This window comes from Denticeps clupeoides, chromosome 14 (genome assembly GCF_900700375.1).
Source record: "Denticeps clupeoides chromosome 14, fDenClu1.1, whole genome shotgun sequence".
In the NCBI taxonomy this organism is placed as follows: Eukaryota; Metazoa; Chordata; class Actinopteri; order Clupeiformes; family Denticipitidae; genus Denticeps; species Denticeps clupeoides.
In genome coordinates, this window is record NC_041720.1 from 7,630,291 (window position 1) to 7,646,824 (window position 16,534).

At 44.6% G+C, this 16,534-nt stretch overlaps 1 protein-coding gene and 1 pseudogene across 1 annotated transcript; both read left to right on the plus strand.

Moving 5' to 3' along the window:
• Window positions 1–2,733: 2,733 nt before the first annotated feature.
• Window positions 2,734–6,728, plus strand: LOC114763663 (TATA box-binding protein-associated factor RNA polymerase I subunit B-like; the record flags this gene model as incomplete). Its single annotated transcript, XM_028953427.1, has 12 exons — window positions 2,734–2,751; window positions 3,367–3,465; window positions 3,596–3,683; window positions 3,762–3,859; window positions 3,947–4,039; window positions 4,206–4,299; window positions 4,975–5,131; window positions 5,522–5,621; window positions 5,710–5,857; window positions 6,192–6,375; window positions 6,497–6,531; window positions 6,670–6,728. Coding segments are annotated over exons 1-12 (1,173 nt in total), but the record flags the coding sequence as incomplete, so codon positions are not given.
• A 3,658-nt stretch (window positions 6,729–10,386) lies between these two features.
• On the plus strand, window positions 10,387–15,903 carry LOC114763664 (grainyhead-like protein 1 homolog; annotated as a pseudogene).
• The last annotated feature ends 631 nt before the right edge of the window (window positions 15,904–16,534 follow it).

The following is a 16,534-nucleotide window of genomic DNA, read 5'->3' on the forward strand; positions in this document are numbered from 1 at the left end:
GGCCAGCTGGAGGCTGAGGAGTCCTTTCTTCTTACTTGAAGTGACGATGTTTGAAGTTCGTTTGCATTTCGATCATCATCATCACTTCAAGTAATAAGAAAACAGTACAGTACATATAGCAATTAATCAAGGAAATGAATCTTGTTATTCATTTCAAATATCATCAATGCACCACCATGATGGACTTTTTAACACCAACCCTGCCATGACACCTACAGGACAGGCCAAAAGTTTGGAAACACCTTCTCATTCAACGTGTTTTCTTTATGACCATTTACGTTGGTAGAAAAAGGTGAAATAACTGAAAACATGTTTTATATTCTAGTTTCTTTGCTCTGATTACTGCTTTGCACTCTCTTGGCATTCTCTCGATGAGCTTCAAGAGGTCGTCACCTGAAATGCTTTTCCAACAGTCTTGAAGGAGTTCCCAGAGGTGTTTAGCACTTGTTGGCCCCTTTGCCTTCACTCTGCGGTCCAGCTCACCCCAAACCATCTCGATTGGGTTCAGGTCCGGTGACTGTGGAGCCAGGTCTCCACTTTTGTTGTTCCAAACATTACAGCATCTAAGCCCACTGTGGTGTACTGTGATGTTTGTGTCCTTGGCCTATACATGAAATCAAGTTGCTGTTGTTGTAACATTTGAGTATAAACTAATGTTATAGTCTTTATTAGTGTAATAGTTCAGAAGGCATATAGCACCTTTTCACCAGTCCTAGTGGGAATAACAGTCATACCAATAGGGCACCTGGCCACGCCCCTTTTTGGTTATCAGTCCCCAACCCAACCTTTGTCCCTTGTGTTTTGATTGATTACCCTAATTGTGTTCAACTGTGCTTGCATGAATATAAGCCTGCCTCATTGTGTTTGTAACTCTTAAAATAAGTCTATAAAATAGTAAGAATTTAAATCCATTTCTTCCTCTTTCGCTTGCTCGCTCTTTTTTTTCTCATTATCAGGTGCAAATTACATTTTAATCGAACTGTTGAACCTGCATTTCTTTTTTTTTTATGGTCCACAAGGCCGTAGGCTTCCTACTGCTTGTAATTGTGCACTGACTGAAACCTACTTTAGTGGCTCTGGCAGGAGGGACTCCTGAGTCACGTTGAGGGCTCGTTCATTTTTAATGCTTTTTTCTTTTTGCAGCTACACATGATAAACGACCATTAGAGGCAGCGTGACTAACCTTTTACTGTCCATAAGAAAAAATAAAATGAAAACAAAGCAAATGTGTTTGTTTTTTGTTTTTTATTGTGAGATTCGCACCTGGTCTTGAACACTGGAGTTATATACGAAAATGCAAATCATGAATAACAAAAGAGATGCATACATAATCTAAACACACACTCACACAATACAGTTAAGCCCACCCTCCCTCAGAGAGGCATCCTCCTCCAGATTGTGGTTTCCATGGTACTACATCTCTCTTGGTGTCATCATAACACACACTCCACTCCCACCCACTCCCACCCACGCAGGCCTGGTGCACACATATTACCATACAGCTTGAACTGGAGTGTGCAGAGTAGCACAGTAGCACAGTAACTGAAAACTAGAGTGTTGTGTTCGGAACATGTGGCACCACAGCGGCATTTTATTACATTTCTGTTCAGAAGAGGTGGTAGTAGCCCTAGTGGGTATGAACCCAGAAGACCAGGTTCAAATCCCACTTACTACCATTGTGTCCCTGAGCAAGACACTTAAGCCTAAGTTGCTCCAGGGGGACTGTCCCTGTATCTACTGATTGTAAGTCACTCTGGATAAGGTCGTCTGATAAATGCTGCAAATGTAAGAGGTGCATGCGCATTAAAAAAATAATATATATTTTAGAGGAAATTATATTTTCTGGCATCTGTGGCCTGTTTGGAAATTACATCCAACAACCACACTCTCCATTTGAAGTAATGGTGCCTTTTTAAAAATCTTTTTTCACTACCCCCTGTGGAGAGTCCATGTTACCATGGTTACTAAGTACACAAATCCTGAAATGAAGATTCAACACACAGTTATTTCTAACTGATAAAGCATAATAAATATTACTATTCCTGATATGTTTAATTTAATCTTTACTTTACTTTATTTAGCAGACGCTTTTATCCAAAGCGACTTACAAGAGGAAGACACCAGCAATTCTCGTTCGATTTCTATAGAATATTGAGTTTACAAACTAAGAGCCCTGATAAGGCTCAGACTTGTCAGTGAAGAGCATGCTCAGAGATTGTTAGGTGCTAGACGAAGAAAAAATTATAATGTATTTAATCATGTAAGAAGGGAACATATTAAAACACTCTGTTTATATGACAAAACGTATTGAACTTTTTTGTTATGCCTATTAGAAGTTCCCCTCGGTATTAACGTGCAACAGAATAAAGAAATGTTATATTGTTGTTGTTTTCCTATTACTTATTTTTTTTTATGCGAACACATTTCCAACAATTTCACAAGCTGGATTTGAAGCGCGGTCTTGTGGCGGAAGCAGGTGCAACACTTTTTCTTTTCTTTTGCAATATATAAAAATATGACAAACAATCATTTTTAAAACGACTGTTAAATACATTTACATGACATAAATAGATAAATTTACGATAAACTAATTTTTACACAAATGTCAGACAGACTAAAAGAAGGGTGGGGTAGTGTATGCAGAAGTAATGTTTCTACACGGAATAATCTCACGGTAGCACACCGGAAGTTGGTGTGTTTTAGTGAGCCGCGTGTGGGATACGTTTCACCACCATGGACGAAGAATTAACGGTAAACATTTTTTTCGCAATGTATTCGTGCTTTTCCCCAGGAACGGATATTGTTAGTTGTTGTGTTTATTAGTTTGATAGTTCAGTAGTTCATATCGCACCTTTTTCGTGTCTGGGGGGTACCTAAGTCTGAGAAATGGGGGCCACGCCCTTTCTGGTGTCACTCCCACCCAACCTTGACCCCTGTGTTTTGATTGAGTGTCCTAATTGTTTTTTCACCTGTGCTTGCATGACTATAAGCCCTTAAGCCATGTGTCTAATGTGTCTTTAAATATCTAAAATCTGTTCAGCTTTATTAGTGAAAAGTGAAGTGATTGTTATTGTGAACACTGCAGCACAGCACACAGTGACACAACGAAATGTGTCCTCTGCTTTTAACCCTCACCCTTGGTGAGCAGTGGGCAGCCATGACAGGCGCCCGGGGAGCAGTGTGTGGGGACAGTGCTTTGCTGGTGGCACCTTATGATTCTGGGCTGCTTCCTCAACCACTAGGCCCCCATTGCCCATATTATAAAATGGAAATTATGAATCCATTTCTCGCTTTTTGTTTCTCCGTCTCAGTTGTAAATGTAATTTTTTCAACACTACTGTAGCCGGCGTGTGCTTGTTTCTCCAGGATGGATATCATGAGCCGTGCCCACAGTGTTTAAGCGTGGACTGGGGGGTGTCCGATGCCGGGCGTTTTTTCTGCAGGTTCTGCCACAACGTCATCGAGGTGAGGTTTTTACTGTCCGGCCTTGTCCCTCTGCTACTTTTTGAAGGTAGTTTCAAAAGGATTTCGAGTTTGTTGCTGTAGAATTACTGTTGTTCGTGACCATTAATATGCCTCTTGCTTGGCTTTGCAGAGAGTACTACTGTATGAAGATGCAGAACTACTGTCCACCAGCAGCAGAGTCTCGTCCTTATCCCGGGCTTCTATAAAAAAGAGGAGAGGTATTCGTCTGTCGGCCGTCTGTCTCTCTTGATTTTGTGGTGATTGTGCTCATGTCAGTTTTTTTTTTTCCTCCTCAGAGCTTCACAGAAACTGGATTGTTATTGAAGGTTTCCAGTTCGTGTTGCTGCACCAGGCGGAGGCTCTGGTTTCTATGGGCGTTTGTTCACAGTTTAAGGTCTGGTCCAAATGATTTATGCGTTGAATACCACATTAATAGATGCACACATATGTTCACTGACGTTTCTGTCTGTTTGTTTTGTAGGATGATGTTTTGTATAATTTTTGGAAGCGGTATCTCCAGGCCACCAATCAGGCGTACACAAGAGCACCCCTGTGCTACGGGGAAGTTGAAGCTGTAAGTTTACTCTGCTGGAAAGTGAGCCCAGGTTATTCATTAAATAATTGGCAGCTCATCAGTCGTTGTTCTTTATGCTGTTGAGTCACTAAACACAGTTCCGCAAGATTAGCATTATGGAAGAAAAAAAATGTACCATAAAAAAATCTTTTTTTGTTATTTCCAGGTATCTGACTTCACATCTGAATCTGAGTGTCCGAGTGAGTTGTCGTTCCAGAGTGAGCCCAGTCTGCGAGGCAGGAGAAAAAGAACAGCCTCAGGTATGACCTGTCTCTGCGGTAAAATGGCCCTTGACTAAAAACAGTGGTGTGGTGGCCTAGTGGTTAAGGAAGCGGCCCCGTAATCAGAAGGTTGCTGGTTCGAATCCCGATCTGCTAAGGTACCACTGAGGTGCCACTGAGCAAAGCACCGTCCCCACACACTGCTCCCCGGGCGCCTGTCATGGCTGCCCACTGCTCACTCTGGGTGATGGGTTAAATGCAGAGGACAAATTTCACTGTGTGCACTGTGTGCTGCTGTGTATCACGTGTGACAATCACTTCACTTTCATTTCATTTCATTAAAAACACTGCTTAGCTTTCTACGCTTTCTTGACAACAATATTGTTAAAACAACAAAAAGGAAGAACTTTATTATTTATTTCTTTTGTTAATTTTGCTTCATTTCTATAGTTTTATACTGTATTAGATATCACTTTATTCCTCCTCAAAACTGCTGAATATCTTCTTACTAAATCTATTAGAGCAGGAGCTTAAAACACACCCAGCTCACTAGTTCTCCCTCATTTGCTTTGATTGACTGAATGTGAGACCAGGGCTGCAGTTCAGCGTTGGACCCATGTACATACAAAAATCAGATTAAAACTATAAAATATGTTACAGGTAGTTAAACGTGTGTGTGTTTTTTTTTTTTTGGTGACTGAATGAATCATCCAGGCAGCAGTGGGTCTGTTGTCAGCTCTGGCTCCATGGATGGCAGCAGTTACAGCAAGAGGAAATCCAGTGACTTTATGACCATGCCCAGGACGCTGGCACTGTGCTACTTGGCTCTGCTGTGGGTGCGAGAGGGAATAACTCTGTCGGACCTGCTCAGGTGGGTGAAGGAGCTTCATCCCCCACTGTACTTGATGATGATGATCTTAATTTATTTAGTACACACCTTTTAAAAGTCGTGTTGATACAAGACCTGCTCCAGTTCGTCATTATTCGACAACATACTGTACATTGTTTACAGATACAGGTTTGTATCGCCATTTTCCTCTCATTCTGATTACTGATTTATTTACATCATTGGTCATTCTTGGTTGTATGAAAAGCAAATGCTGATAAAGAAATCCAAAATATAGTTTTGGCGTCGTAAACATCTCGAAAAAAAAATCACTAATTGACGTGCAGTGTAGTAAAATGGAGATGCATGAGAGTTCATGAGTTTCTGTTGCTTAAGCCTCAGTGATTGCTTGTGTGTGTTGGGTCCCTTTTGTAGGTTTGCTTCTGAGAAGCACTTGCCCTACATTAACGTCCATGAGTATTTTCCTGAGGAGATGACTGTATTTGGCAGAGATTGTCAGTACTTCAAAGTGGAGGTATAACACAGAGGCCAACATTCAGTCTTCATGTTATTCATTTAAAAGTGCAAATGTCTGAGTAAACTGCGCATGTGTCTTCCCAAAGTCTATCCCCTCTTACAGCCATGTGCATAAGGACATTTTGAAGTTGGCCAGGATCATGAAGCTGCCAGCTTTCCCTCCAGTTACCCCAGACTGCCTGCTGCACCCCTCGCTCCTCAGTCTCCGCTACCTGGTGGAACTCAACCTGCCAGGTGAGTCTGACCTCCACTAGTTACCACCAGCTCTTCCTATTACAAGAATCGGACCGAATTATCCAATAGGGCCAATAATTATCGGTATTGGCCCTTTATTTGTGATGGAGGTCAACAGGAAATTGGAAGAGAAGCTTGTTTACTTGAATCATTTCACTTCAATGGACCTGCAGCTTAAGGGCCCAGTTCAATCCAATTCTCTATTGATTTGCCATTATAACGCCACAGTCTTTCACAATGCACTCTGTCGTCATTTAGCTTTATGATTTATGTTGTGCTTTTGTTATATATTCTAAATTGGTCATTTATTTTTGCTTTTGCTTCCCTCGCACAGATGAACTGCACCATTGGCTGTGTAAAGTGATAAAGCAGGCAAACATGGCCGAGCAGGCACTCCTGACATTTGACTACAGCAAAAGACCTATCGGAACCTCACACTTCAGCTATGACCTGCAGGCCTGCGCCCTGATTATTGTCACGATGAAGCTGCTCTTCAGGCTCGACGACAGCAAAGAGTGGTCAGTTTAATCCGTTCATTTTTAGCCAAACCAGTAAAAAAAATATTCTGACCATATATAACATGCCGTTTTAATGCAAAATTATATTCATATGTGAAAAGACTGCTCTTTGTTTTTCCAGGAAATTGTCAAAAATTGCAGACTTTGCTGATCCAGGTACATTTATGTATGTCTGTCTGTCTGTCTGTCTGTCTGTCTGTCAATTAATTAATTAATTAATTAATTAGTTAATTCATTCATTATTTCTCCGTATACATCGTTCAGGTCTATTTCTATCTCCGTTCTTATTTGCAGATGCCAAGCAATACAGCTTGGCTTTCTGGCACACCACCATGCACAAAGCTCTAGTGTTCTGGCCAGGAAAAGGGAGAAGCTTCACACGGCCAAGTAAAAGAAAAGCCGCTCTTCCTCTTAACCTTGGATTCAGGTCAGTAAACACAAATTTTAAATACTCTTCTCTCGTTCCAACAGTCAGCAGTGGAAGTCGTCCAAACCTTTCATTTTGTCAGAGAGGAACAAAAGTGTATTTTTAAAGAGGAGACGTAAGTGACCCTTCTTTCCTTTAGTTCACTAATAAGTTAAACGTAGGTGCTTTTTTTTTTTTTTTTTTTTTTTTTTTTTTTTTATTATTGATGTTGCCACGCCTCCACATCTCCCTGTTCGCACCTCCTAGGTGTTGTTGAGTATCTGCAGACGCGCTTCCAGAAAACTGTCGGGACAGGCCGTCGAGACTGAGCCCACCAAGCCAAGCGCTTTATCTTCCTGTGGGGAGACGGGAGGACTCAGATGGACCTAGTCTCCATTGGCCAAAACGGGACTGCAACCTCAAAAAGAGACGCCAAACACAGTTGTGTGCCAACAAGAAGTACTGGCACCCTCTACTGCGCCCCTGCAAACCCAACGTACTGTAGTCCTGTGGTCTCTGATCGTTTATATATAGCTGGAAAAGTGGCCTATCACTTCCTCTGTAAAAACCTCCGTTTTACTAGATTCCCTGGGCTGCAGAAATAGTGTGTTGTCCGCAGCTTGAAAAACCTAAATTAACAGCAGTTATCAGAAATTAATTTGATATTGTAATTAAAGATTTTATGTCTCTGTACAATATATTAACATTTTCATTGGTTTACTTTGTTTTAACGTGCCCGTTGTGTAACATATGGGGGATGGGTTGGGGAGGGTGGGCGACTCTCAACCAACCCGTCTAGTTACTTCTGGTTTCTCTCTCTCTTTACTGGTATTATCTCGCTATTAACAACCATATTTCCTGCAGTTAAGCTTTTTCCAGGTATGAAGCATATGAAAAGTGTACTGACGTATAGACAGAATGCGTGTGGTTTGTTTACTTTATTTACGGGCCTTTCTTTATTCTAATCAGGGTTTGTGGAGACCATTTTGCTGAAGTGGAGCCCACCCTTCCCCGGATGTACGTGTGGTTGCTGGACCTTTTTGTCCTTCCTGCTAAGGTGAGCTCATCCCTGATGCACGAGGAAGTGCTGAAAGTGGAGCGGAAGGTTTTTCAAGGGCCAAGCCGTGCAAGGAACAAATAAGAGAACCACAAAAATCAAGCAGAACGGCAAACCCAAGAAGAAATAACAGACTGGAGTCAAATTAAACATTACTGCATTCTCAATGGTGTTTCATCTGTATAATATACACTATTAAAAAATGAAATATATATATAAGCATCAATAATGACGTGTACTTCAGGTTGTGGTCCATAGAGACTGGCTGATGACAAAACACGTATTTGCCTCTTATTTTCAATCATTATTATTCATGTGCGTGTTTTACAACGTTTTTCTTTCATCTCATACAAATCAATCGGCGTCGGGCAAGTCTCATCTTGCTTTAACAAACCCGACCAAAAAAAGGATTCAGGAAAAAAACATTTTCCTGCTGAGGTTCCGGCGCAGGGTATTTTTAAGTGGCTTTGAAATTCATTCAGGTTTCAGAGCTCGCAGGTTTATATCGAGAGCGACGCGCGTGTTTATTTACAGCGAAAGTCGCGGCTGGGTGCTGCACCCGATTCGTCAGCAAATGAGGGCCTCGGGCCACGCCCCCTCATCCCGGGCTCCTCCCCCAGTCGCTCACCGGCGCAGGTAAACTAACTGACCCCTTGGGCTCAAACTCGCCCGAAGAAGCCAGAAAAGCCACCTGAACCCGTTCCGAGCGAGCACTGTTTACCGTGGCATACCCGTAGCGCCGTTTTGGCTGGAGTGGACTGATAGGATTTACCGAACGAACGAGAAAGTCCAGTTTCCGCGGGATCGACATGACACAGGAGATCGGAAGGTAAGTCGGTCATTCCGCGGGTGACAGCCACGATGGGACGCAGGCACTGCTGTTTCTTCATCAGCACCGGGGGTCACCGGGTAACAAGTCTGCCACTGGTTTTGAAAGTGTTTTTGTTTTTGCCTTGGTGCTTGTTGCTGTCAAGATCGTGGTTGCTAAAATGATTTGGCTGCTTAAATGCATCGCCATTAATTAGAAAAATACTAATAAACGTTAGTGCTAGGATTTATAATGTTTGAGGGCGGAAAAAAAGTTCTATATCCTCGTGTGCGCAGTGGCCAGAACTTAATGACAGTTTGACATTCAGTGCTGATGCCATCAGCATAACACTCAGGGTGTTGGCTGACATTCAGAACCGCCTGTGGGTTTTGGGGTCACTGGGGCTCGCGGCGTGAAGACGGGAGAGATGAAATCTTTTCAGCCGGCCTGGGGCGGCTTGTCACCTTCCAGTCCACTTTGGGAACTGCGTTAGGTCGAGCGAGTTTGCAGTGACAAGTTACAAAGGTTTCCCATCTCGACTCGTCCCGCAGACCTGTCTGTCTGGTTGAGCAGGACCCGCATCCTGCTCTGCATCTTGGTCTGTCAGCAGTGAGATCTTACAGGTCTTCATGTTACATTGTTTGGCATTTTCCTTTGTTTCATCACGAAATAATGGACACAACAGTCAATATTAGAGACCGATTTGGGCCCTTCTGTTGAAGCTCACCTTTCATCCAAACACCACGTATTTGTGGCAAACACAGACAAGGGCCTGTGGGCTGTTTCAAATGTAAGCAGAGAACATGAATCTACGCTGACTGTCAGGCTGAAATTGTCCCGCTCAGTCTGGGCGTTCACAGCCACTCCAAAATGAAAAAAAATTTTTTTTTAAACTATGATATATACTGATTGATGTACCAAACATGCTCCTATTAGGAATCATAGCTCAGTAGCGATCTCAGCCTTGCAATTTAACACCTTCAACTGTCCAACATAAGTAAATAATCGCTTAAAACTACCAATTGTATGTTAGTTAAATTATGTCCTAATCCACTGATTAAATAATCCAACTGTGCGCAGAGAGAGGAGTCCAACTGATACACCAGGTCAAACTCGCCGAGAGGGCATCTTACTCTGACGAGGGACGAGGCCTGGAGGGTCCTTCCCTGGAGAACCCACTCAACCTTTGCCTCCAAAGCCATGCTGAGCATCAGTGGGGACGAGTGACAGCGCCGCTGCTCTGAGTCTACTCTACTACTACGACTAATACAAGTGGACTGTTTTTGCCAGCCGTGTTATTACAAAATACAAAAAGGACCAAGTACAACCGTTCAATTAGGGTCCCTCTCCACGACATTCACAACCAAAAGTGAAAGTTTGTTTGCGGCAGATAAAAGTGCTGAGGGATTAATGGAGGCTCTTTTTGATTGTTGCTTTTTGGCAGGTCCCACGAGAGAAGAAAGTCACACCCATCAAGACAGAAGCAGAGTCTCCTCCTAGTGAGATGTAATGATTCATCATCTTAAAATTCACCGCTCATGTTCTATCAGATCAGCCAAAATACAGCTGGTTTTGAAAAGTGAAATAACATTTCTTCCGACGTGTAGGGAGCCCCAGCACCTTGGAGAGCCAGAATCTGGCCATGGCCTCCCTCAGGGACCGTTCCTCTGAACCTGCTCTCCTCAGTGGAGCGTGCCTGGCTGGGACAAGAGCTCCGACCCCCCGCAGGCGACACCGCACCCCACTACGCCGTGAGCCCCGAGGGGCGTGGTGCCTTCCCCTCTCACAGGGGCCAGCCTGACGCGATGGCTTTCAGCCACCAGCCGAGTCACAGCTTCGGCCATTTTTCCGGCAGGGCCCAGGGGCCAACGCTAAACTCCATCCACGCAGAGTCCACCAGGATGAGCTCAGCCGAGGTACAGCATGAACAGCCCAACCAGTAGATCAAAGAGCAATACTCATATCACTAGTTTTCTTGAGAACTCGTCATAATGTGCTGTCAACCCTGTGGAACGCTCCCTGTCCTCTGAAACTTGCCTGTCCTCTCATCCTCAGGATCTGCACGTCACCTCCGCCACGTCAGGCAGCTACTCGGGCAGCAGTAAGATGGAGAGGTAATGCAGGTGGAGAGGACACTCCTTTATTCAAAGCCAAAATCCGTACACATTCATTTTTCATTTCCCCCTTCATTACTGGTGCCACTTTAAATGTGAAAGATTCACATCGTAGCTTTTTTTATTTATTGAGGTCAAATTAATTTGTGAAGTTTTAAGCAATTCTAAAATTCCAAGTTAAAAAAGAATGTATGTAAATGAGAGCACAATCTATTGAAAAATAAACATTATAAACTGTGTATTTCTCTACATTCAACAATGATTATTTATGATTTTTTTTTGTGTGCAGTGGTCAGTTTGAATACACACTGGAAGCCCCACGGTCAATTCGCCAAAAGAACGGGAACTGTCTAATGAGCTACCTGAACAAGGGTCACTTCTACCCCATCACCCTCCGGAGAATAAATGACCGTAAAGCCGCACGTCAGCAGGGCACCATGGTCCGGGTACGTATCCGTCAGAACGTCGGCTTTCCCACATTGTGAGCGCCGCTGTGAATGGAGAGACCTCTGGCTATAAAGTTGTTGTGTTCCCTTAGAGTGTGGTAATGCTGGGTGTTTGGCGAGAGAAGTGTGTTGAGGACCAGTTAAAGTACTGGAAGTTCTGGCACAGCCGAGCAGCCCACTTGCCAAACAGCGCTGCAAATCGACATTGGTGAGAGAACCCACCGGGGTTCATGCCCATCTCCTTCCCAGTCACGAGGCAGGGGAATGACGGATGCGGTGTACCTGTTTTTATAATCGGTTTCTCACGCTGACTACAAAGGGAGCTTCAACATGATCACCTGCATTGAGGAGATCTCCTTCAACGCCGTCTCCTTCACGTGGAACACGAACGACGAGCCACAGGTGAGTCTGGCCTGGCTGGTTTTCCCACTCTCACCACATCAGTTAGCAGTTGCATAATAGTGTCCGGTAGAGGGAGACAATACAAGCGCATCACAGAAATAGCTGCACGAAAATATTTTTGATTATATCCTTAATTATTGACATCGTCATGATTCTATAATAATTGTTCATAAAAATAAATAAATATATATTTATTTATATATATAAAAAAATTTTAGCTATGTGTTTGATGTTTTCAGTGACCATTGATTAAATTAATTGCATTTAATTTTATTAACTCTCCATTTCGTTATCTCTCAGATTTATGTCTCGGTGAACTGCCTGAGCACAGACTTCTCCTCGCAGAAGGGCGTGAAGGGCCTGCCTATCAACCTGCAGATAGACACCTACAGCTGCGGTAGCCATGGCGACCAGGTCCTCATCCACCGCGCCTGCTGCAAGGTTAAGGTGTTCTGCGACAAAGGTGCCGAGCGCAAGATACGAGACGAAGAGCGCAAAATGTCCCGCAGGAAGGGGAAGAGCCAGGACAGCCATGCCGCGGGCAAAGCCAAAGCCGGTGAGTGGACCACCCAACCCAGCATGTACACACAGAACATGACAAATAAATCATTACGTTTATTAGAAATGGTCAAGCTGGAACTGAAAACTAATTATTCAAATATCAAATAAAAAATTATATTCATTTAATTTGAAAAGGTAAACCTCCATAAATGCTCTACTCATTACACGTATAAGTACAAATCTTTGGTTTAGTGTTAATTACAGTTCCAGGAATCCATTATCTCAGATTATTAGAGTGCTATCCTATAATCAACCAAGGATTCACAAGGCTGAAATATCCAACTTCTGAAAAGTTAGTGTTTTTCAAAATATATATTATTTTTCCAGGGGCATTAGTATGAATAGCAGGTCTTAAAATGGCAAAACACTGAAGGAGAATTCAGAAATAGTATTTATTAGTACTATAGCTAAGTGTGAATTTGTTGGCAACACGGCAGCATGGGGTGGGACTGACAGACATACACAAGTTGTGAAGAAGACATGCAGCCCACATGTACTCTATCTCTACATGTACTACCATTGTGTCCAGGGGGGACTGTCCCTGTAACTACTGATTGTAAGTTGCTCTGGATAAGGGCGTCTGATAAATGCTGTAAATGAAACAGGTCATGTGGTCTGAATGACCTGTGGGTGGTCTGCTGCGCCCACGCACATTAGGTGCAGAAGACGAGCACCAGCCTGAGCGCTGGTGTTGGTCTGACACCGCAACACTCCTCCCTGGCATCGCCTGTGACACACACCTGTCTGCCGCCTCTCCCCAGCCGGTAAAGACGCTCTGCTGCAGAGCCACGTTTACGCCACGCCGTTCAAGCCCGTCAGCGACTTGGTCACCCAGCCCGTGCTCTTCATTCCCGACGTCCAGTTCCCTGGGCAGCCAGAAATATGTGAGTGGGCTTCAAACACACCAGCTCGTGAGAGAACGTTGATGAGCAGCGTTACGCTCCAAAATGGCTGCACTCCCCCTGACAAAAGCAGCCAGGTGACGCTTCCTTTTAAAGATCCCAGGGACTTACGTAACTCTTCTTTTGTTCCTCTTGAACAGATGCTGTCTGAAAGACGATGGAGTGAATGGGTACGTGTATCATCGGTTCCAGCACATTTCATTATCTCTATCTGCAGCGTCCCAATCGATCAGTGACTGTTCTCCGCGAGTGATTAACCTCGCCGGGCTCTTTCCTGCTTGACGGTAAAATGTCTAACTCCCCTCCGCAGTGTGGGCAGTGAGGAGGTCACCGTACTCAGCGGAAGAGGAGTTTGGCTGCAGTCCCGACAAGAGAGCCCGGCGCGACGGCGCTGAGAGAGGTACGTGCCGGGACAAAAGAAGCGACGGGAGAGGGAAAATAGAGGGGGGTGAGCTGAGGACAACGGCGCTAGGAATTCGGCAGAGCGAGCGAGCGAGGGGCCGCTCCTCAGTAGTAAACTGTATGGCAACAGGGTTCTGGTGAAGTGAAAGAGGAGGAGGGGGGAGACGTGGCATAGTGGGTTTTAAGGGGGGGGGGTCCAATATAAATAACAGGAATGGGAATGAAGAGATACTGGGCGGGATGGGAGGGAAGGAACGCGGAGGATGTGGAAAACTACAGAGGACTGACCCGCGCCGAGCCCAGCGGCTGGATGGAAGTGGCGGAGACGAAGGAGGGACGGGCGGGAGGTAGGGAGGGAGGGATGATGGGAGCATTGAGGTCAGCGGAGCTGTGGGCGTGGCTTCGCGCTGGCTCTTTCCCATGAATCCCAGCTGACTTCTGCCGCATGCAAACACACCTCGGCCTCCTCCCCGCCCACCCGGCTCAGCCTCCACGTGCATAAACCCGGAGGAGGCGGCGCTCGTGCTACGACTCGCTGCGCTACTCCTTCGGCGGAACGTGACTGCTTTTTTCCCAGCATGCCTGGCGGTTGTGTTTTCAAACTCACGTGCAGTGGTGGGGGCAGATGGGGGTCGTGTGTTTGTGGTTTGGCCTTGGCGGCCTCATGCAGTGAACTATTGTGGCCAGGATTTTGGCCAGAAAGGCGATACGGAAGTTCTAATGGTGCAAAGTGCAAATTAAATAATGAGGCATCGGTGCATCCACTTCCAACCGTCCACCACACACGACAAGTAGACAAGTAGCACAATTAAATGCACAGAATGTACTAATAATATATACTATTACTGACATACTTGCTTATTATTTTGTTAATTAAACGTTTGAAATGAATTCCTCAGGAATAGTCCCCCTACTATCCCAACTGTCATATTTACAGAACCTAAAATTGTCACAAAACAAAACCAAAAATGGTTGTGCAATGCGCGTCTGCAGCAGCCTATAGCTCATGCTGGGGGGCTGGCGAGGGTGAAGACAGGGAACAAACGGGCCACGCCTTTATACACAGATGGGCCACGGCACCGCAGCACTAGAAGTACAGTTTTATCTCCCATTTACCATACAGTGTAACAGATAAACAAATTCAACATTATATTTAGCAATATCAGCTGTGTAGGCTGATGTAGGCTTATTATAACTCTAAATAGTGCTGAAGTATAAACGCTCGTTCATTTTTTGCATTTCCGACCGGAAATACTGCTCACCTTAAAAGTTTTTGTCTCATGTCTAGTGTGTACTGTGTTGGTTATGTTGAGTTAAGTGTCTCCCGCTGTCTCGCTGCAGTGCTGCTGTACGTGCGTAGGGAGGCGGACGAGGTGTTTGATGCGTTGATGCTCAGGACCCCCACGCTGGCCGGGCTTCTGCAGGCTGTGAGTAACGAACGGACTCCCTTTACTACCCGGCTGCACGGTGCACAGTCCTCTGCTGCTGCAGTCTCTGGGCTTCTGACTGTGTGGGTGTGTGTGATGTGTGTCCAGTCTGGGCATCTGTGTGTTTGGTTGGAGGGGCTGGCTTGTCGGTGTGTTTGGTTGTTTCCATAGGTCAAGTGCCACATTGCGTGACACATTTCGTACCTGGTGTCACACGTTGGCACGGCGCATTACATGGCTGGTGTGAAAGGGCCTTTGCGTCCATCAACGGAGTGCGCCGGAACAGACTGGCCTGTGTAGGCGTGTGATTTACATGCTCGGCTTTCCTGCTCTTACAGATAAAAGCCCTTTAATGTCTGCTGCATTTCTGTGTTTGAACCTTTTTCAGATTTCTGACAAATACAATTTACCTTCAGAGAAGATTTGCAGAATTTATAAGAGATGCAAAAAAGGGTAAGACAAAGGTGCATGCAGTTACTGTAAAACATTAAATAAAAATACAGTCTGAGAACATCTTGTAATCATGTCATTCATAATAATCCAATAATATGTGAGTGTTCTGCCATATGTTGCAATATCTAATGGTACAAGCAGGAAAATGTGCCATTTTAATGAAGAAAATGTTTTTGGAGCCGTACTGCTGTTACCTTTTATTTATGGATGTTGAGAGAATAAAGACAACGGCCTTACCTGCCTACACAATTTCATTCTGGAAGCAACTTCCCGTGTCATCTTTTATTGTGTGTATTGTAAACAAGTAAAACGGTAAATTTGTAGGTGCCATTATCATGAGATCATTTGTCTCGGCCAATGAAAATGCCAGGATGGAACCAATAATGGACCGGTGGCAATCTCACCCCACCCACCCACCCCTCTTTCTCTCTTTGCAGGATCCTTGTGAACATGGATGACGTCATGGTGAAGCACTACACCAATGAGGACACTTTTCAAATAGCTTCACAGAGCAGGGAGGACTCTTGACCTAACGCTGACTGAGATCTGAGCTGGTGGGAGGTGGGGTTGTGGGGGCGGGGATGGAACTATTGTTTACACTAGCAGGACCGTTTGCTAAATCTGTGACTTTTGCCATTAAGTTGTGTCTTCCACTTTATGCATTGTTTGTGGTGTGTGTGTGTGTGTGTGTGTGGTGTGTGTGTGTGTGTGTGATACTGGCAATTATCCACAACCACTTAAGTTTATTTATGTTTAGGCACAGCACGAGCTCCCTGCAGCCTCCGTGTTGCGGGCGGATGAGCACTGTGCCGGCGAGACATTACAATCGCGTCATGGCGGCCTGTTCCGCAGCCTGTTTGTAATGGCTGGAGAACGGTGAATAAGTCTGTCTTTAGCACCAAAGCCTGTCTTTAGTTCCAAAAAAAAAAAAAAGAGGCTCCTCATGCTGGGCGCGCTCTTACTCAGGGAATGTCTTCTCCGACATTTTCTGTTCGTGCGAAAACCATGCAGATTAGGCGAAATTTAGACCAGACGGAACGAATATCCACTGCGGCGACATGGGTGCATCAGATGTGTAATTATAATATGCATTTTATATGGAACGTCGTAAGGAAACAGTTTGGGTCAGAAGTATTTTGTACTGAGAAGTATTTTTTTAAGAATGTATTTATTCAGGCGGG